This window comes from Myotis daubentonii, chromosome 17 (genome assembly GCF_963259705.1).
Source record: "Myotis daubentonii chromosome 17, mMyoDau2.1, whole genome shotgun sequence".
Taxonomy (NCBI): Eukaryota; Metazoa; Chordata; class Mammalia; order Chiroptera; family Vespertilionidae; genus Myotis; species Myotis daubentonii.
The window spans coordinates 27,198,582-27,221,315 of NC_081856.1; the positions used below are offsets into that span (position 1 = coordinate 27,198,582).

General features: G+C 37.7%; 1 protein-coding gene across 11 annotated transcripts in view; it reads right to left on the bottom strand.

The window, feature by feature from the left end:
- Window positions 1-831: 831 nt before the first annotated feature.
- TBC1D31 (TBC1 domain family member 31) overlaps window positions 832-22,734 on the bottom strand; it is a 48,454-nt gene continuing 26,551 nt past the window's right edge. For 3 of the 11 annotated variants that reach the window (XM_059671789.1, XM_059671783.1, XM_059671790.1), the window contains 16 exons: window positions 22,121-22,321; window positions 20,784-20,960; window positions 19,417-19,496; window positions 19,189-19,335; window positions 18,571-18,704; window positions 16,515-16,648; window positions 16,021-16,200; window positions 14,441-14,673; window positions 14,014-14,166; window positions 12,883-13,018; window positions 12,191-12,283; window positions 10,195-10,335; window positions 8,810-9,004; window positions 5,437-5,575; window positions 3,763-3,861; window positions 832-1,168 (listed from right to left, as the gene is read on the bottom strand). In XM_059671789.1, coding sequence (XP_059527772.1) covers window positions 1,035-1,168; window positions 3,763-3,861; window positions 5,437-5,575; window positions 8,810-9,004; window positions 10,195-10,335; window positions 12,191-12,283; window positions 12,883-13,018; window positions 14,014-14,166; window positions 14,441-14,673; window positions 16,021-16,200; window positions 16,515-16,648; window positions 18,571-18,704; window positions 19,189-19,335; window positions 19,417-19,496; window positions 20,784-20,960; window positions 22,121-22,321 — 2,376 coding nt within the window. In that variant the 3' untranslated portion in view covers window positions 832-1,034. Of the gene's footprint in view, window positions 1,169-3,762; window positions 3,862-5,436; window positions 5,576-8,809; window positions 9,005-10,194; window positions 10,336-12,190; window positions 12,284-12,882; window positions 13,019-14,013; window positions 14,167-14,440; window positions 14,674-16,020; window positions 16,201-16,514; window positions 16,649-18,570; window positions 18,705-19,188; window positions 19,336-19,416; window positions 19,497-20,783; window positions 20,961-22,120; window positions 22,322-22,734 lie in introns of those variants that run through there. The other 8 variants (XM_059671791.1, XM_059671784.1, XM_059671793.1 and 5 more) reach the window with 6 other exon arrangements.

The following is a 22,734-nucleotide window of genomic DNA, read 5'->3' on the forward strand; positions in this document are numbered from 1 at the left end:
ACAGTCGATGCTCTAGTCCAGTGGTTGGCAAACGCCTTAGTCAACAGAGCCAAATATCAACAGTACAACGATTGAAATTTCTTTTGAGAGCCAAATTTTTTAAACTTGAACTATATAGGTAGGTACATTGTTATTAACTTAATTAGGATACTCCTAAGGCTTAGGAAGAGCCACACTCAAGGGGCCAAAGAGCCGCATGTGGCTCGCGAGCCACAGTTTTCCAACCAAGGCTCTAGTCTCTCTCAGTCCTGGCTGTATGGGTGTAGAGATGGTTCCCGCTCTTTATCTCAGTTTAGCTTTAAAATCAACCCTCATCAACTAAAGTCAGGGAGGTTTATGCTGGTTATTACAACCTGAAAGAGCCTAACACAAGTCTGAGTATCTGTGGAGAGCGGCTGCAGCGTTTGGACAGGTTCAAGCCTGGGACTAATGAGAGGGCAGGATCCTCTCGTGGCAAAGCCACGTGCAAGTCCCAGCACAATTATAACCAAAGGCTGCAGTTGTAAGCTTGACCTTATGGTCCGGACCTGTGGTCCCACGTGGCTGAGTGATACAGGCTGCGGGAGGTGCAGCAAGTAAACAAAGCTTGCTCAGGTGCAGGTAACTGAGTAGATTCGAAACCCGCGAGAAGGTTGGAACCATGTCCCGGCTTTGCCTCGTGGAGCCTGGCTATAAAATAAAGACTCGGCTTACAGGCCTCGGCACTGTCTCTCCATCAGTGAGGGCAGCGTCCCACCCAGCGCCCAGCTTTCTTCTCTTTTCTGTCTTTTCTCAATCCTTCACCGTCCCCTCTCAGGCTCACCAAACCTGGCTGTGCTGGTGCGACACAAATACCTTCAAGAATTTTTATTGTGAGAAGTACCAGAAGCCATTTACAAGCCAAAAAGCATAAGAATTAAATAGAATACATAATTTTTCTACACACAGTTTTCTATACAAAAGGTTGATCTTTACAGGAATTTAAATAATCTAAAAATCAGTACCACTAATTGCAAAATAGGTATTTCTTTGACTCTTTCAAGGTGACCAGCCTCCTATGTGGCCAAAAGATGAGGTGTTTGACATCTGCTACGAGCTTGCGCGGTGAGTCTCTGGCGAAGGTTTCTCACTCTCTCCAGAAGATCCCGTTCCATGGTGTCCCACTGCATTTTTCTTTGGATTAAAGAAACTTGAAGACAAAATTTAAAATTAACAATAGTTTAATCTTCTGATGTTAGCAATGACATAGCATTTCTTTTAAAGGTAAACATGTTGTAAAAATCAGTAATGAAATAAATATAATAAAAACCAAATTTCTTAAATAAAAGCCTGACATATTACCTTGCCCTACATAGTTCCATTTACAAGATACACACACACACACACACACGCATACATACATATATAATTTGTTGAACTGAATGAATGCTATCGGACAATTTACCCACTTTTGGTTATTAAGCACTTTTTCCAATTTGGAGGTACAATCTTTTAAATTAGCAACAAAATCTGTCCAAAGAAAATTTGAGTTCTCTGTAACTTCCTCACTAGGACGCTTAATGTAATGAGAAAAGGCATTCCACGTTGCCCAAATTAATATCGTGCGCACCATGAGCACTTCCCAATGATGCAATAAAAATGAATAAATAAAATGCTTTTAATAGTGGCGAACACAGGGAGAGGCCAGAATCAAGATTAAAATATTACAGAGAGTCCAAGTGTCAATCATGCTGAGTTAGAGGGGCCAGTAATACTGGAATTTGAAAAAGAAATGCCTTAAAAATACACTTCTCTGAAACTCAGTTACATATTCAAACAGCTTCAATTTCTGAAACTTTTTTTTCTTCCAAGCAATGTAACTTTTATGCTTCATTTTGCTGCCAAGCAACCAAACTTTATCAAATGTCCCCAAGTCAATTTTAGAATTTAGAATTATCTCATTAAAAAGTCCTGACGCGTCAGAAGAGACAAGAGCTGAGAATCTCTTATTTTTGTTTGACTTACATATGACTTTTTCTTTAATTCCTGTTCTAACACAGAGCTTATAGGTGATATAAGAGTATGAGTTAGCAAAAATATTTTACACAATGCTGGATTCTCATGACTTGTTATTGGGTGCATTTCTTATAAAGCTGGTTTTAGTGGACAATATATAAAAATTTGTTCTTCTAAAACAGGGGTGGGGGGTGTCTGGTTTGCAGGCCGTATAAGGCCCTTGAAATCATTTGGTCTGATCCTGACAAGGCATTAGGGGTGAGTTTATTAAATGTTTGACCAAATATAGCAGGCTAATATTTAAGTTGATAATTTTGCATGTCCAGCAAATGATGTTATAAATATCCAAATGGCACCAGGCAGAAAAAAGGTTCCCCACCCCTGTTCTAAAAAGAACTCAAAAGACCTTGTAAAATTCTGCTTCATCTATATGGTAGTTTTATTGAAAAAGTCAGTTTAAATAAAGTCTAACAGAGATTCCTGTCCCCTCCCTCCCCCCCCGCCCCTTTTAAAAACTCATAGACACAGAGAACAGAGTGACAGCTGAGGTGGGGTGAAGGTGCTGGGTGAAACAGGTGAAGTGATTAAGCAAAAAAACAAACAGACAGACACAGAGAATAGCCTGGTGATTACCAGAGGAAGGTAGGGTGAAGGGAGGTAGAAGGGGGTGTAGGGGGAATAAATGGTGACCAGACTATGGAGTGTTGAACACACAATATAATATACAGATGATGTATTACAGAACTGTACACTTGAAACCCATTTAATAAAAATGTAACCCAACAAATTCATTACAAATGTATGTAAAAAAAACAACCAAACAAACAAAAACAAAATCCAAGTCAAGTACTTTACTGTGGAAATTTTTAGTTCCTTTATGGGCTAGTGCTGTGACTATATTTCCTTAAGATGTTTCCATTCCACCCCTTCCAAAAATGAACAAAACCTCCAGTGAATCAAGTCAGGGATCTACCCTCACCTGCTCAGCATGAAGCCGCTAGCCTCTGGCCATCTGACTTTAATAAGTGCTGTCCTTTGACAGTCTGCTCAATGCTGCTCTGCCTCTGTATCCATTTTTGTTCATCAGTCTATAATGGTCCTTATTATCCATACTTTCAAACTACAGTGGGAAGCCTGGGGAGGGTTGGGGGTGGGGGTGGGGGGTGGGTAGGAGATCAACTGAAGGACTTGTATGCATGCATATAAGAATAACCAATGGACACAAGATACTGGGGGGTGGGGGAGGCCGGGGGAATGTCAAGGGGGGGGGGGAAGGAGACATGTGTAATACTCTTTGTAATACTTTAAGAAATAAAACAAAATTAAATTAAAAAAAATAATAAGTGCTGTCTTGGCTGCAGTGCCCACAGCAAACAGGTTTTCAATGGTTGTTGGGAGCCCAGCCCAGAACAGAGGCAAGAAAATTCAAATGCGTAATAGCTTTGAAAATGAATGCTGAGGTTTTCTCTTCACAAGGATGTAAAACAGTCAAGAATATCATTAATTTAGTTAGGGACAGACTTCTATTGTTCCGGGTGGTGCTGGTGCTAAAGAAGTGGAGAAGCGTTAATGATGTTGGCCGACTGCCTTCACTTGGGTTTTGGTCTGATCCCGTTGTTTCCCCAGATGGAGATTTGAGAATCTTGCTGCCTCCATTTTAGGATTTCCATCCCCAATGCCCTGGGAAAATGGCATCAACAGGCCATAAATGTAATTTAAGTCACAATCTTGCTTAAATACTACCACATTTAACATACTGGAAGAAATCTTTCTTGTTTATCAACTTACTCCGAGTTGAGGAATCCATTTCAGAAATGTCATCTAATTGTGAGGTTCTAGGCAAACGGCTTGAGGCAACCCGTTCATTTTGGCATCTGGGCACTACTGCTACAAAAGTGAGGAGACAAGAGGGGTGCTTGGGAGTCAGTAGAAAGCCTTTATTAATTCCAAGTGGCCCCTAGTTCACCAAAATTGTCGAGGAGAAAAGCCCCTTACTTTTCTGTTCTGAGAAGACTGCTGGGAAGAAGGTGAGACCATTCAAAAGGCCAGGAAGTGCAGTTAGAATTAAGAGCTGAGCAGAAGTTTTGGTAAAGTACTCTGAAACACCTTTAACCCAAACAAAACGCCTACAAACAACTCAAAAATATGGCTGTTAGGACAGAGATGCCAAACATTTATTGGAAGGGATTATGAAATATAATTAGCAAGCTTTCCCCGAGAACTGTGAGCTATCACTGCTGGCTTCAACCAGGCAGGGCCTAATCACAAAATACACAGGAATCAGAACCACCAATGGGCAAGTTTTACCTGAAACCTTCTTAGGTAGTAAGCAGAGCAGTGCCCACCCCTAGCTGGTACCCCTCCCCATTTTTAATCAATCACTCTCTTCATTTCAAAAGTTACACTCACTCTCCAGCTGTGCTCTTACAGTTTCCTGCCTCCTACAGCTGTACAGCCAACAAGACACGCAAGTCTTTGGATTTTTCATTCTAACGTCACTATGACTGCCCCTTCTTCTCTGCTCCCATCCCTAGGGTTGCCTCCGTGAGTCAGGCCCAGAATGTGTGGGTCACGCTCATTAAGGTGCCTGCTTTTAGCTGCTCTCAAGAGCTTTAGCTAACAGTTTTAACTCAGCTTTAGCTCAATGAGTCATTAAGATAATCTGATTAATTACCAAACGGCTCATTTGAACTGGTGTGGGGATGGCACGAGAGTCATCTTCAACTACCTGAGGGCTGTCAGGTGGCAGAGGTGGGAAATGCCATCTGCATTGCTCCAGAGAACAGGCCTTAGTGAGAGGATTAAAAATCAGTAAGAAAAGCAGAGTCAACGTTACAGAGGGGGAAAACTTTCAGGTGACATCGGCATAAAATGGAATAAAGCACACATTTTTACTAAAATAAACTAGAAATGGAACTTTGTAAACATGAAGGGGATGCCACGGACCATAGAACCATGGAAGAAAATAGAATTCCACGGATGGCTGAGAAAATGTTTCTTTATTGAAGCTGTTTCTTTGACAGCGCCACTGCCTAAGCCAGTGATGGCGAACCTTTTGAGCTCGGCGTGTCAGCATCTTGAAAAACCCTAACTTAACTCTGGTGCCGTGTCACATATAGAAATTTTTTGATATTTGCAACCACAGTAAAACAAAGATTTATATTTTTGATATTTATTTTATATATTTAAATGCCATTTAACAAAGAAAAATCAACCAAAAAAATGAGTTCACGTGTCACCTCTGACACGCGTGTCATAGGTTCGCCATCACTGGCCTAAGCCTACTCCTTCTGAACAAAAAAATGGTGACTAGGGTGACCAGGTAGGGATTACCTTTTAGCTGAGCAATAACTTGAATAAAAGTGCCAAAACACACCTCAAGGATTTATCCACAATAACGGACCGTATCATTTAAATGAATCTGTAACACCATGGAGAGAGGAAGGCATTCACGGTACTCACCCTTATTATGTATATGTTCAGCGTGTTCCAAAGCATCGTCTATCTCCTTCTCTAGAAACCACTTTCTAGATGCATCTGAAAGAGCAGAAGCTTTCTTTTCTGATTTCAGCTGAAAGTCTTTTTCTTCAGCTTCCTTCCACTAAATATAAATAAGGGGGTGGGAAGAGGGGAAGTCACATGCACATTGTGGTAATGCACGTTCCTGCAGTGGAAGAAGCCCCTCTGTTCCCTGTTCTACTTCCCTTCGTACTGCCCAGGCACGTGGCCCTGTCTGGAGTTCGGGTAAGTGGGTGCCGGCCTTGGCCAGGGCAGCTGAGGAATTGGAAAGCGGAGGCCCTTCTGATGTCACTCAGTACCAGGTGCACAAACAGGTCCCAACTGTCACTGAGTTAATGCATTTCAACACATTTCAAATCTCAAGTCTTATAAGGTTAAGTTTTAGTTTTTTAAACGAATGACAACTGTTTCATTTAGTTTGAATGCTATGCCTTAATAATAAAGTCTCTAAAATTCAGGGGCTAATTTTTTTTTTACTTTCAGTTTCATTGAGAAATAACTGGCATATGTCACTGGGTAAGCAAGCCATACAGCGTGATGGTGTGATTACGTATATGGTGAAGTGATTAAAACAGGTTCAGCTAAATCCATCTTCTCATATAGATACAACAAAGAGAAAAGAAAAGAAAAAAATGTTTTTCTTCTGACGAGAACTTTTAGGATTCACTCTCTTCACAACTTTCCTATCTATCATACAGCAGCTGCTAGCCACGGTCATCATGTTGTGGAGAATTAATTCTTTGCCCAGCTCTGGTATACTTAATGACTACAGGGAAGTCAAGTAATCACTACTAGCCCCTATTTTCTTCTTCCTAAAGTGAGAAAACAATAACCTTACAATGAGCTTAAAGGGTAAATAACATAATCAATTTGAAAAACTATATAATTCCTAAGGTTTACCTATGTCCTAGCAATGCTACAGGTTTTATATACAAACTTTAAAAAAAAATATATGTGTATATATATATATATATATATATATATATATGTATATATATATATATATATACACACATATTTTTTTTTATTTCAGAGAGGGAGGGAGAGGGAAAGATAGCAACATCAATGATGAGAGAGAATCATTGATCAGCGGCCTCTTACACAACCCCCACTGGGGATCAAGCCTGCAACCTGGGCATGTGCCTAACCAGAATTGAACCTTGACCTGGTTCATAGGTCAACACTCGCCTCTGAGCCACCTAGGCCAGGCTATATACAAACTTTTTATATGCCAAATGTCTTTTATAGAAATGCTAATGAATTAAATATGCATTAAATAACATAAACTTTAAAGAATCATTAGGGCCAAGGAGGACCATAGAGATCCATCCTTTCATGTTACTGATGAGGAGACTGAGATTGAGTAATCCTCCAAGACACAGTAGTCAAGCTAGAACCCAGGACACTGGACACAAAGGCAGACCTCTGCATACCATGAAAAGCTAGGATTCTCCGTGTACTCTCAAACACACCATTTTACCCACAGGAGAGTAACACCTAATTTTACAGTCTAGCCCAGGAGTGGGCAAACTTTTTGACTCGAGGGCCACAATGGGTTCTTTTTTTTTTTTTTTTTTTAAATATATTTTATTGATTTTCTACAGAGAGGAAAGGAGAGAGACAGAGAGTCAGACACATCGATGAGAGAGAAACATTGATCAGCCGCCTCCTGCACACCCCCCACTGGGGATGTGCCCGCAACCCAGGTACATGCCCTTGACCGGAATCGAACCCAGGACCCCTCAGTCCGCAGGCCGACGCTCCATCCACTGAGCCAAACTGGTTTCGGCCACAATGGGTTCTTACACTGGACCGGAGGACCGGAACAAAAGCATGGATGGAGTGTTTGTGTGAACTAATATAAATTCAAAGTATACATCATTACATAAAAGGGTACAGTCTTGCCCTAACCGGTTTGGCTCAGTGAAAAGAGCGTCGGCCTGCTGACTGAAAGGTCCCAGGTTCGATTCCGGCCAAGGGCATGTACCTTGGTTGCGGGCACATCTCTAGTAGGAGGTGTGCAAGAGGCAGCTGATCGATATTTCTCTCTCATCGATGTTTCTAACTCTCTATCCCTCTCCCTTCCTCTCTGTAAAATATCAATAAAATATATTTTTTTTAAAAAAGGGGTACGGTCTTTTTGTTTAGTTTTATTAATTTCAAACGGGCTGGATCCGGCCCGCGGGCTGTAGTTTGCCCACGGCTGGTCTAGCCCCAGTGCCAGCAATCTTTACCGAGCAGATGTGGGATTTCATCACCACTTTCCTGAGAAGAACCTCAGTGATCTGGCATCACTCCCACCCCTTCCCGTCCATGAATGAAAGGGTTATATCCTGAGGTTGGGTAGGAGGAAGATGAGTCTGGAACAGTGACTTGAAGGAAATATATTATGGAAAGCTTTCAGAATAGAACTATGATCTAGCAGCAGAAAGAGGAATGAATGAAAGCCAGTTATCTTCTTAGGGAAGGCCATTGTGTCTGCTACATCCATAGAGCACAGGTCCCCGAGTTGTTCAGGGAGGATCAACCAAAAGATACATTATGTGTGATATATACTCTTAAGTAATCTCCTCAAAACCTGTTCTCTGGATCTTCTTTGGGAATAGAATTCTAATTCTATTTGGGATGATAATGCTCCCTGCTAAAAATACTTCATTTCCAAAATCCTTTGTAGCCAAATGTGGCTAGAAATGCATCTGGGAATTCTGGAAAGGAGTTCTGGGAGATGGAGCCTCTTGCACTTCTGTCCTACCCTCTTCTTGCTGAATGGAATGTGTATGGGAGGCTGAAACCCATCATCCTGGATGGTAAGTTCGCCTTGACAATGAGAGACACATACCAGGAAGTAGGTAGAAAGGCTAGAGGAGGCAATGTCCCAATGACCTTGGAGTCAGGATACAACACCCGACTGCCTGCCTCCAGACTTCTCTCATGTGAAAAAGAAAAACTTCTCTCTTGTTTATCATCACTTTTATTTTGCTTTTTGTTACTAGCAACTACATATAATTCTTAACTCTTCCAAATCCTCTACATTGTAAGTATAAAGAATTAGGTAAAGTAGTAATATTATGCAATCAGCCAGGACAAATCCCACAAGCTGAGAGGCTGAGACACACTAATGAAATGGGGAAGATGCTTAGTCAGTGTTAGGCAGCATCCATCAATATGGGACTTCTCTGAGCAATACCTATTAAACTGAGATCATTTTTAAGATATTTCCCAACAAAAAATTACTTGGTTTGATGTTTTTGTCATTTGGTTATGTAATATCTCCAAATTTAAATAATTAGTAACAAGACTATAACATTATTCTTACTTTTTTAGCTTCATTCTGCATCATTGCATTCAATACTTCTATTTCTTTCCTTCTGTTTTCCCGAAGGAGTTTGGCCATTTCCCGGTAAGATTCATTTCGTTGTTGATCGCTCCATCTTTGTTTTTGTAAAGCCTGAATTTGCCAGTCAGTATTTAGACAGGCTTGTTCAGCTTTTGCCAAGTTTTCTTCAATTAACTAAGAAAAAATTGTACATTTCAGAAACAAGGCCAGACTATATATAATTATGGCATACCCACTTAATGTATCCAGGGCAGCTGCTTGTAACCCTGGGTGCATATTCAATCACCTCTGGGTGTTTAAAGCAAACTGATGTTCAGGACCCACCACAGATCAACTAAATCAGTCTCTGGGGTGGCTGGGCATTGGTCCTTTTACAAAACTCTTCAGCCCGGCCGTAGCGGCTCAGTTGGTGCACCAAAAGGTTGCCGATTCGATTCCTGGTCAGGCACATACCCGGGTTATGAGTTTGATGCCTGGTCGTTTATAGAAGGCAACCTATCGATGTTTTTCTCTCTCTCCTTCCTCTCTCTAAGCATGTCCTTGGGAGCAGAGGGGGAGATCTTCAGGCGACTGGAATGTAAGGTTGAGAACTTCTAGGCTAAGGGATAGGTGGGATTAAACAGTTTCCATGTTTCAACCCCTTGAAAAGGAGTCAGGAGAGCCCATTCTTATAGACTGGACAAAAATCTTTAAGGAAAAAGATGGTAGGAATATTGTAGGGTTATCAGCCAGGAACTGTTGCAGAATAGAAGGTAAGAAACTCCTACACATTCTTGGCTTTTGCCAGGCCCTGCCACCGACCCACTTAGCATTCTGTTTAAGGGATATTAGAGAACATTCCTTTGTGAAGATCTCATATTCTATTTCAATTCATTTAAGCCAGAATTTCTCCACAAGAAATTTTATAAGTTTGGGAAATTTTCTTAAAGAGTCACAATGTACTATATCCTCAAAATTTGGCATGAAAAATAGTATGGCAGAATTTCCAATACTTATTTGTCACCTTCCATTTTACTGAATAATAGTTATTAATATTTTAGAGAATATACTTTGAAACTACTGGCTTGTATGTCAGGTGGAGACCTGATATCTTGTCACTAAATCTACTCAGGGACAATATCTGAGACCATAACATAGTAGAATACTACAATTTATAGTTATTCTTTCCTTTGCATTTTTTCTAAGTCTTAAAATTCTCTGAGTACAAAAGACATGTATATGGCTGTCAAAGAAATATCTGCAAATAAAATGTGAGATTCTAGAAACTACGCTAACTGAAACAAAGACATGAATTCTTTCTTTTACAATGAGGGTGGATGGAAATTCCTCCCTTTATGTGTACACTAAATTGAACACATTTTTACCTTTTGGGCTTTTTGGTTCTGTGTTTGATCTGCTTCTATCAGTCTATGAAATGAGCGTTCTTCAAGATCCACTTTTCGTCTATAGGCATCTATATCTTCTCTCATTTCTTTTGCAACAGTTTCTTGATTTCTAGTAAGATTCTGTTTAAAAAACCATTTGTTAAAAAAAATCACCAATCTATAATAATGCTAGAATACAAAAATGACTTTCCTTTTTTCCAGATTTCTAATATGCACACAAATAAAAACTGTAGTCATCTAATTTTCAAAGTAAAAAACAAACATCAGTGACATCAGTGAAAATAAAAGAATAAGGAGCTCTGAAAATTCTCTCATCCACAGGAGCACTGAGAACCCTGGCAAAACCAACTTTTTCAAAACTCCGGAAATTAACTGAAGGCCCAGAGCAATCTGGGAGCACTTATTCATGGCTGAACCTTGGTAAGAACAGCAAGCATTATGGCATTTTTAACTTTAGTCATTCCTATGTCCACCCCAACCCTAAGCTCTACATTAGCCTGGAAAACCAGCAGCCTGGCAGCCAATGGAGGGGGCAAATGGAGTTGGCGCTCCCTCAAGCTCCCATTCCCAGAGAACTGTCATCATCTGACCTGTCAATGGTTCTGAAAGACCCCACTCCCAAGGCTGTCTTTACTAGTATTTGACCTGACGAGGAACTCAACTACTTTGTCCAGCCTTTTTCCTGGGGACATTTGCTAAAAACAATCAGGGGAAACTGTTGAATGTATTGGCTGCCTGAGGCAATGGATCCGAGTTAGTATAAACAGGCTAATCAAAAAGCTTTATAGGGAAAGATGGGGAAGTGATGTCCACAGGGGGCTTTGAAAAGCTCTGATAGATCCTGGGACTCTAGAAGGCCATGTACAAGTGTAAGGCTGTGCACATGCCAAGGGCTATATGAATGCTCAGACCTCAGAAGTTCCTAAGCTGTCAACTCTGGTGAACTGAGGCTTTGCACAACCAGAAAGTGGAATCTAAGACAGAGTTGTAAACTATGTAAGCGTTCCAGGGCGACCAACATGATGTACACAGAGTCCCTTGGCAAAGACTAGAGGCTAACTGGTTCAAAGCATTTAAGGAAATATCTGTCCAATCACTAAGCTACCTGAGGAGGGACTTAAGTGGCTACATATGACAAAGACTGAAAACAACCCAAATATCCATCAACTGATGAACGAATCAACAAAATGTGATCTGTCCATACAATGGAATATTTATTATTCAGCCGTAAAAATAATAAAGTGCTGACTCAAGCTGAATCTGAACCTTGACTGAACCTTGAAAACATTATGCTACCTGAAAGAAACTGTCACAAAAAATCACAAATTGTAAGATTTCATTTATATGAAATGTCCAGAATAGGTAAATACAGAGACAGAAAGTAAATTAGTGGTTGCCAGGGTAGAGAACAGGAGTGAGTGTTAATGGGTACAGGTGTTGGGGGTGGGGGTGGGATAGTAAGTATTAAAGAAGATTTAAGTTGAAAAAGCAAATTACCAATTGTTCGTAGCAAATAACCTCACTCACCCTTATTGATGATAGTTAGCAGTTATTTTCTAACAGTTTTTTCTACTTTTCTAACTCTCTATTTGCAGCATAATTACCTTATTCTTAGTTTAAAATAAAAATGTTTTTCAATTATAAGCAGAGAAGATATATGTATGAAGAAGTTGATTCCCAAAAATTCTAAACCACTTAAACTACCAACAGAAGAAAAACAGTTTAAGTTATGGCTCATTAAAGCCACTACAAATGATAACTACAAAGATATGCAGCATTTAGGAAAAGAGTTTGATTAAGCAAAAAATAAAAACAACAAACTGTATATTCAGACATTTTTGCTACCTTACAATCCTAGATGACACTATGTTTTTCTTAAAAAAAAAACAAAACATTAAAAAACCATGAAAAATACAGTCTAAAAAGAGTTTGTATGAACCCTGTTTTTCTTATATTGGAAATAGCTGATTTATACCTTCTCATAAAGTCTTTTTTGTGATTCAAGTTCCAGATGTCTCATTTCTAGGTCTTTGGCTGTGGTAGCAATTTCTCGATCTCTCATATTTACCTACATTCAAAGAAAACCACAAACTGTGAATACCAAAAAGAATTTACAAAATAATTTTTGTTTACTAGATTTAGTAATCTTTTAATCTGAACAACCCACTACAAGTGTTTAAAATAACAGCTACTGGGTTTTTGAAACCAGAGTAATTGATATTATATTAACATTCACTGTGGAATCTACGAATAATGTCGGAGTTAAAATTAAGCCTGATTTCCTAAAAAAGAAAGCACAATTATCATATGCTCATCTACCATACTGGGAGAACAGATGACAGTTCTTACCATATTACATTAGCCAATATTCCAAGTTAGTAAAACTTGAGCAATTTAAATTTGCAGTGGATAAAAATATAGAATGTTTAATCACCAAAGACACTGGTCAACCTGACTAGTTTTCCTGGCATTTCTAAAATATTTAACCATGATGAAATATATGAAAGAGAATGAGAATAGCTGAGGGAAAAAGTCAATTAAGTTAGAGGGGCTATTTAGCATTCATTGTGAGCTCCAGAGGTAATATTTAACTTAAAGGTGTTCATTACATTTAAATGAAACTAAATGAAGAGGATGCATGAGTACTAAAAATAATAGATAATAAACCTTTCTCTCAATCTCATCATCCAGTCTCCTCAGTTCCATTTCCTGCTGATCTTGCTGAAGCTTCAGCAAACGTCTTCTTGCGGCATCCTGTAAGTGCATTTCCTGTATTTTCAGCTCCCTTTTCACAGCAGCTAGTCTTAAATACAAAATGCGGGGGGCGGGCGCAAAAATAGGGTTACAGATGTTCACATGGAAAGTCATACAGGTTATATCAAGAGGAACAAGTAAAAACATTTCCCAATATAGATTTAAATGGAAAAACATTACATTTCACAACAATGAAAGGCCTGCCACCTACTTAGGTCCACTTCCCAATTTCACTGGTGCCACTGCATCCAGCTTTGTTTACAGTATATAAATGAAAGATGCCCAGTTACAAGTCTGCACTCATGGAAACAACAAGTGTCCACATGACAAGTCTCCTTCTCATATGTACATGTTCTTCTTAAGCTTTACTACTCAGATCCTCTTAATGCAAGTGATAGCTCTATCTCAAGGAAGAATGCCAAAAAATGCTCCAATGTTACCAAAGATTATACTTATTCTCTTAGAATTTTAGGAGAAGGCTAATAGCTTAGCTCGGTAGCTCTTTTTAATCACATTAGAAATCTGTTTCATAAAGTCACTCCCAAGAAAAAGGATCATCTTAATTCATTTCAACATTTTACCTTTAATCATTTAATACTTCTTCCCCTGTCCTCAAAGTATGAAATGCATGATGAGATAATCATTGTATGTTTCAATTTGCAGGTCACGTAGATATATTTAAAACATAATTTTAAAAATTATGCTCCATCAAAGGTAATTTATCCAGAACAGTAATACAGAGCATTTCTGTCCATTGTAGAATAATGTTTCTAACAATGTCCTCCCAGGCACATAGATCTTGTATTATTCTGAATAATCAGTGCAGTTATATCATAGTCAGGATACCTTTAGAATTACACTTGACTATATTACATTTGAAAAGTGGTATCTATACAGATTTCTTTTTATCAACTTAAATATTTGCTTAATGGAAACACCACAGTGGGTCATGACACATATAGTGCTGTTCCTATAATAAAAAATGGGAAAAAAATTGTTCAACTAACTTGTATGTCCAGACTTTTTCAAGCTGATAAAACATACCTCTGTCTTTGCTGTAGCATCTTCTCCTCCTCGTGTAGGAGCATTTCTCTCCTGGTTTCTTCAGCTTTATGGAGTAGTTCTTGTTTTTGGCACCAAGCTTCATCTTCAGCTCGTTGTTGGTCCACTTCAGCTTGCATATTCTTAACCGTCTGCCTTAAGTAGGTAATATTTATTATTATATGAAAATCAAACAAGAAAACTTAAGTCCAAGAACAACCAAAACACAAAATGCATAACTGATAATACTAGTAGATAATTGTCTTCCTTCTATATGTAAGAATTAAATATCTTTAGAGATATTTCCAGCCTCCAAATGGTAATTTTACACAAATACATAATCATGTACATGTATTTTTCATAAAAACTTTTCTTGTTTACAGTTATAATAGATTTTGTTTCTATTGAAGAACAACTTTCCCATGATTACCTCTCTCGTAAGTAATCCAATTCATCATTCCTTATTCGTTCCCGTTCCTGTGTCTGGTAGTCCACAATGAACTTGGGATACTGGTTAAATACTGGATACTGTCCCTTTGTCAGTGCCGCAAAACCACTGAGCACACGCTCTGGATGAATGTCGGCAGGTGTGGTGTCCATGAGATGATAAACTTCTCTGATTACAACACTTATGTCCAGGTTATTCCGATGGTGAAAAAAGTACTGTAAGAAAAATTTGTGTTTAAATCGAGATTTACCTAACAAAGCATTTACAGGTAGAATTAAAATGGGAGTTTAAAAATGTAACTATAGCCCTAACCAGTTTGGATCAGTGGATAGAGCATCGGCCTGCGGACTGAAGGGTCCCAGGTTTGATTCTGGTCAAGGGCATGTACCTTGGTTGTGGGCACATCCCCAGTAGGGGGTGTTCAGGAGGCAGCTGATCAATGTTCCTGTCCCATCGATGTTTCTAACTCTCTAGCCCTCTCCTTTCCTCTCTGTAAAAAAATCAATAAAACATACATATTTTTAAAAGTAACTATAAATTTATCATGAAGAGGATTTCTTTTTTCAAATTCACTGAAGCTTTCCTTAACCCAAATTCTAAAATGAAGATCCAATTTTATATTTTCAAAATGTAAAAAAATTTAACCACCATATTACACACTTTCAAAATAACACTTTAAAATATTAACTCAAAATGAAGGCTTCTTAAATAATAGAAGAATACTTCAATAATGGAACAAATGCTTCTACTTGGATTTTATTCCTTCAAAATGCAAAATAAATAAATTGGGGGGAAAATTAGCCTTTGAAAAGAAATTAGCTTGATTTTTTTAAAAATCTGAAAAATTTTCACATTATCTTGTTCTGCTGGCAGATCCAATTCATACAGGATGGGGCAAAAGTAGGTTTACAGTTGTTCGTATGGAAAATACAATAATAAATAACATAAATAACAATACAAGAATAAACTCCATGTTTCACAAAGTCACCTAAAACACCCTGTACACACTGCCCCCACCTCCCCAATACACATATATATCTTGTGAGCATAAAGTAAAAATAAGGTTTAATTTGACAGGGATCACAAAATAAGAAACAAAAAAACAAACAAAGCCCAATTTAATTCGGCCTGTCTACCAAAAGAACCTCTCCTTTTCAAAAGCATCTCTAATGCTTGCTTTCAGTCACTCTCCTGCCAAGCCTCAAAATTCTCAGTTACCATTCAGCACATGTAATAAGCATTCAGATGATCACACACCAGATGGGTCACTGTGATAAGATCATGTACAGAATAAACCCCATTGTTAAATATCCTTTATACAGGGAAAAAAGGACAAAACTCCCATATTATCATGATTCTTTTCTGAAGCTAAGATGTTAAGACTAACAATCTGCTGCAATTGCCTGCTGAATTGTCTACAAACAATGAAAGAACATGGCTGTGCTATAACTTGCTCTCCACTATATTCCTACCCCTTCATACGAGGACCTGACATACAATAGGTACTCAATAAATTGGGTTTTTCAATGGAAAGAAATGAAATTTGAGAACTGCTAATTTACCTCAAAATCATCTTTACGATCACAGTTGAGCAAAGGAGCTCTAGAACATATGTTGTAGGCTACAACGGTCATCAGCAGGAATGAAGGATGGTTGGAAAAGACATTATCAAATAATTTTAGCCACTCCTCTCTTGTCAGTACTTCTGAGAACACAGTTTCAAGAAGAGGCCATGCATATAGCTAAAACAAATAAGAAAAAGTGTATTAGTTTCCTAGAGAAAAGTCATAACATCATTTCTAATAACTCCTTACGTTTGGTTCAGGTATTAAAATTATTACATTTAAAACATAAGTAATGAACTACCTTAATTTGGACCCTTCTTTATAGACTTTCAGGAAAGCAGTTTAAATGAGGAAAGAGAATGAAATACTGTTAAAAATACAATAGTATGTTTTTTATTATACTCTCTCAAGAAAATACTGTTTTATTTGTAATAGAACTAATGCTAGTTTCCAAAATAAGTTATGCTATTGTAAGAACTGACACTTCTTACCTGGGAAGTTACGTCACGATCTATGAAGTGCTGCAGCAGCTCCTTGTCATGAAAAGCCAGGACATTTTCTATCATGCTAAGAATATTGATAGGAGGGTTAGGAAAATACTCAAACCAGTGTTGACACCAATTGGCTATGAAGAAAAAAATGGGAAAGTTATCTTTACCTTTCTATATTATCAAAGAACTTTGCAATTTTTAAATGTATCCACTCTTCATGTTCTCTGCATGCCCATTAATAATAAAGAAAAAAACATAACTCTTTAAATTCTAGAACAATAGATTTAAAAATTCCATCATGTTAACATAATATTTTAGGTTAACAGAAATTTGCCAATTTCTTCAGAGCAGTCAGTGAGAAACAAACAAAAAATTAAAACAAAACTTCCCAAAGCATTCCTGATCCCAGCTACAAGGCACTTTCTTGTTGATTTGTTTCTAATAGTTTTATTTACTGAATTTATTGGGGTAGCATTGGTTAATAAAATTCCATAGGTTTCAGATGTAGAATCCTATAATACATCATCAGTATACCGTATTGTGTGTTCACACCCCAAGTCAAGTCTCCTTCCATCATCATTAATCCCCCCTCTATCCTCTTCTACCTCTCACACCCCCTTGATTTGTTTCTTTTCCTTTTAAAATAAAACTCTTAGTGTTACTGGCAGGGCAAACTAGTACAACCCTTTTGGGGAATCAATTAGAAAATTCATATTTTATGACATAATAATACCAATTATTGAAATCTACCCAATAGAAATTATTATAAATATTTGCATGTGAATATAATTATAACATTGTTAATTTATAACAAGTAAAAATTACAAACAACCTAAATGTCCAACAATAGATTAAATTAGTACACGCACACTATGAAATACTACAGTCAATAAAATGGTTATAAAGTTTATAAAATAAGGAAAATGTATACAACACATTAAATAAAAGTAATATGATTATAAAAATAAAAAACAGCCTAAAAGTGTGAAAAATTTAGGAAAACCCCCAGAAGCATAGCAGTTGAGGAATAGATAAATTACAGTATACCTAAAGATGAAATACATAATGATTTGGGGGAAATGCTCTTATAAGAAATTCACTTATATATTATCAGAGATTATCTTGGGGGAAAAAGAATATTGGTAGATTTTCTTTTCTTTTGTATATTTTCCTATATTTTCTTCAATGATCAGTGAAAACTTATCAAAGCAAATACAATGTCATAAAATGAACAAAAAAACAATGTAAAGAGAAATATTCACAATATGTACACCTGGATCTTTTCAGAATTTTATTGTGATAATTACCTTCTCCCTTCTGTGTATAAGAAAAACACTCTAAGTAATTTAAAAATACATATAAGATTAGTTATGTTTGTTAAAACAACCTATAATTTGAGTCCAGTTTATCAATTGTTCAACTGATCTGATCAGCCAACATGAAAACAATGACTCACTTGTCAGTGTAGAGGACGATGAAAAGCAGTCAACACCACGATTGGGAATACAGGCTACAGGCTCTGCCTGCCTGGTCCAATCCTTATTCTGCCACCAAGCTAACCTTGGGAACTTAAACTCTCGGTGCCTCAGTTTCCTCATCTATAGAAAGGGGACAGTAACACCGCCTACCTCATAGATCGTTGTAAGGATTAAATGAGTTAACAGAGACAAAACACTGAGATGGTACCTGGCACACAGGAAGTTCGCAAAGGTCAGCTATGGAAGACGAGGAGGAGGTAGCGGCCAGCACTTGCCGCAACCGGCATTGTGTGCTAAGTGCTTTACGTGCTTCCTACGTCCTATGAATAATAACTGGCTTTTAGTAGGAAACCCATCTGCTCCCTTCTTACCAACAATAGCTATAACAGTGTCTTCTCTAAAATACAACTATCCAAATATTCTTGTAAATGAGAGGTTTATGTGTAAGTGGCTGCACTATTTTATGCTCTATAGCTGACTGTTTCACACTAGATTTATTAAATGTGGCAAAGGTGCAAAGACATCAGGGAAATGTACAAGAATTCAATCTTGGTTTCATTTAATGCTTATTTACTTACTTATGAGAGTAGCAACAACTTCAAAACAGATGAGTTGGTTGTTCTGGAATAATTTTACAAATGGAAATGCCAGGAGTGGAAGATACGGTGTGTCACTAAAGATGGCAGACCAGTGCGCCAATGCAGATAAGGTTCTGTGAATAAAATAAGGAAATAAAGACCAGAAAACAGATTATTATTAAAATACATTAGAATAGACAATACAGTCACATGATAAAAAATTTTATACAGAAGGTATATTTGCTGAAAATTCTCTCCCTATTGTCTAGCTCACTTCCCCTGTTACCATCATCAAAACTTCCTCAAATGTGCAAGTTCCTCAGTCTCTCATCTTTTATGACATTGACACTTTGAGGAATACCAGACAGTTATTTCATAGATTGTCCCTCAACTTAGGGGTCAGTCTCATGACTAGACTGAGGTTATACATTTTTGGCAAGAATACCACAAAAGCAATGTGTAATATAGTGATGGGCTTCATCACTGGCGATTTTAAACTTGAGTACTTGGTTAAGGTAGTGTCTGCTAAGTTTCTCTACTATAAAATTACCATTTTCCCATTTGAATATGATAAACGTTTTGGAGGAGATTCACATTGCCGCAATATACTGAACATACCTCTGTAATACTCTGAGTAGTTTCCTGCTTTTGATGGGGTATTTCCTCTGAAGGTTGAGAAATGCCACATGGACACCTTTATCTATCAAGCTACTAAATGCAGTATGATTTTCAGGCAACTGTAGCAGAGAGCGCCAGATGAACATTCTGAAATGAAAATGTAATTTTTTTACCAAGAAAAATCTGGGGGGGTAAAACCGACTTAACATGAAAGAAATTCAATTTTACCTATATTTTGTTGGATATTCACCATAGCCTTTTAATAAGATTTGTAAACGTTTTTTATTTAATCCATCTGACAATTCATTCTATAAAGAAAAAATATCAATAAATGTCATAATCATAAAACTGAAAAGGTAAACTAGCCCACAGTGGCTGTACAACACAAGACATGGTAAGAAATATTTTTATGTCATTGGACACTCTCTCTCTCTCTCTCTCACACACACACACACACACACACATACACACACACACAGAGGGTAACAGATCATCTCAGACAAGGCAAAAAGACAAATTGGTACATTCTTTTTATAGAATAATTTGGCTATTACTATCAAAATTTTTATGCACACACTTCGACTTTAAAATATCTACGTCTACAGACACATTTGTGCAAATGTTCAAATATAATTGTACAAGGATATTCACTGCATCACAGATTGTGTTAACAGAAGACTGACAATACAACCTAAGTGCCAGCCAGCAGAGTACTAGTTAGATAAATTAAAGTACATCCATAAATGCAGTACTATGCAAATATTTTTTAAACATTGTAGCACTATATGTACTAATATAAACAGATATTCAATCTGTTAAGTGATAAAACAAGCTATGGAACAGTGCTAAAGTAAGATTACATTGCTCTAAAAAACTTAAAAATAATATATGCAGATATACATATGTTTACATATGCACAGAAAACTTCAGAAAGGATGTCAACAACTATTAAAAACAGTAGCCTCTGGGGAGTGAGACAAAGAGTGGGCTAGGAAACAGGAAGGAAGAAAGTGTGCTTTCAGTTTTCCCTTTATAACCTTCTGTACCATCACTATCTAACAGATAACGCAAGTCACAAATGTCATCTAAAACTTTCTAGGAACCACAGTAGAAAAGTAAAAAGAAGCAGGTAAAATCAAGTTGAATAATATATATTATTTAACTGAATATAATAAAAATGTTATAATTTCAACATATAATCAGCATAAAGTAATTCATTATTAAGATATGCTACATTCTTTTGTTCACACTAAGTCTCCAATACCTGATGTGTGTTTCACATGTACAGTACATCTCAGCGCAGACTAGCCACGTCTCAAGTACTCGTCAGCCACAAGGGGCTAGGATATTTGATGGTGCAATTCTATACGGTTTGACTTTTACAAAAGCAGAAGCATGTATTAATTTTATATTAAAAATTTTTTTATGTTAAAAAAATTTTAAGCACATTATAATTTTAGTTATACTACTTTCTTCTCTTCATATTATTTTTTTTTTACTTCCTAAGAGAGGGAAGAATGATGATGGCCTAGAAAGCATGAGCCTTGTCTATGGCAGTCATGATAAACGGAAGTTTAATCATGATGTGTTCTTACCTCTTTATTTTCAAGATGGCCAGTCAGGTCTTGCTTTAATATTCTTGTCTGTATTTTGTTTTCCTTTGATTTTGCTGGCTGCTGTACTCTTCCTGATGTTACTTTCATCTTAAAATCACCAGAAGTCAGTTTACGTTTAGGCAAATCTTCGATCACTTTCACTAAAGGAGGAGGTGGCTAAAGGGGGAAAAAAAAATCTAGTAGCTTTCCTTAGAAAATAGACCTGTTAGTATATGATTTATAAAATTTGTTTTGATCAATTTAATAATGAGCCTTAATACATGTAATTATTTTTCAGACAAAAAGTGTAAATAAGATATCTAAGAATGTTTCCTTGTTGACTAACAAATCAAAGCAAATTTCTGCCAAATTCCTTTGAAGAATACACATGAAGACACATGATTAACAACACGTAGAATTTAATAATTCCATGAAAGCAGGCCGTAATCACAGACTACAATCCATGTTTTGCATTCCGTGATAAGGTTAGTAGCATGGTGATCATTTGCAGCAGTTAGACATTGGACTCTACAATGCTGAGGAAAGCCCCCAATGTTCTTTGGGCGCAAGTGAATCTTCTCTGAGGGAAACTGAGGGGCAGTGGCAGGCAGTGAGGGCTCTGAGTTTTGGAATATCTGCTTAAATAACTGTTATTCAAGAGCAGTTAATGAAGATCAATACAAGGGTGGCTAATATGGGTGGAGGACAGGCAGCACATATATATATATATTTCAAACTTAAGAAATTAATGACTTAGTATTGACTAGATTTAGGAAATAAAGAAACAGTAAGAGTCACAGTGCTCCAAGGTTTCGAGAAGGAAGAGTGAGACAGAAACAAAGAGACTGGAACCACAGGCCTCCTTTGGGGAGCAGGTTATGGGGGGCACCTTGCATGGGGCAGGGACATCAGACTGATGCCCTTGAGAAAGGCAGACATTTAAGAATGGAGGATAAGTAAGAGATCAAGTCTGGAGATACAGCTTTGGGAATAAAAGAAAATATATCCTGAAAAATGGATACAGTCCAAGGAGTTAGAGGTTTATAGCATAAAGATTTTATTTTTGATGATACATGTAAGTTTTTTTAAAAAATTGATGTTATTGCCTGGCCGGTGTAGCTCAGTGGTTGAGCATCAACCCAGGAGCCAAGAGGTAACTGGTTTCATTCACGGTCAGGGCACATGCCTGAGTTGCAGGCTCAATCCCCAGTAGGAGGCAGCCAATTGATGAAGTTTTTCTCTCATCGCTGTTTCTCTCTCTATCCCTCTCCCTTCCTCTCTCTCTAAAAATCAAGAAAAAATCATATTAAAAATATTGATATTACTTGATAACATACCTTATTTATTTCTTGTGTTAAAGCTTGAACTGAATATATGTTCAGACTTCCATTTTCCATAACACATGCAATGTACCGTCCATGTGGGCTAATTACCGATGAGCTGATTCCTTCATCAAGGCTCCCGATTTCAAAGAGAAGTTTACAAGTCTGTATATTGATGAATCTCATAATACCATCTTGACTTAGCACTCCAAGAGCCTAACAGTAGAGAGAAACCAAGTCAAGTCAAAAGTCTGAAAGCCAAACTATACACACCCATATGTACGTGTGCATACTTATATATGTATTTTTTTGAGACAAGGACAGTTGGAGATCATATTCGCAGAGGATCGTTATATATTTTCAAACCCCCAATTCTGGTTCATGGAGATTTGCCTATTCAGGTCCAGAGAAGCCTGGCTTTCCTCGGAACAAGCCAGAGCCCACCCTGGGGAACTTTATAGAAAGGTCACCTCCGAATCCTCCCTTCCCGCAGGCAGGCATGAGACCGCCACTAATCCCTACAGAGAGAACACAGGAGATGAGACAGTTCTTCACTTTGGTCTCCACACTGGCTGTGGGAAGTGAGGCGGGTGAACCTGTGTATTCCTCACTGTCCCACAGTTGGATCA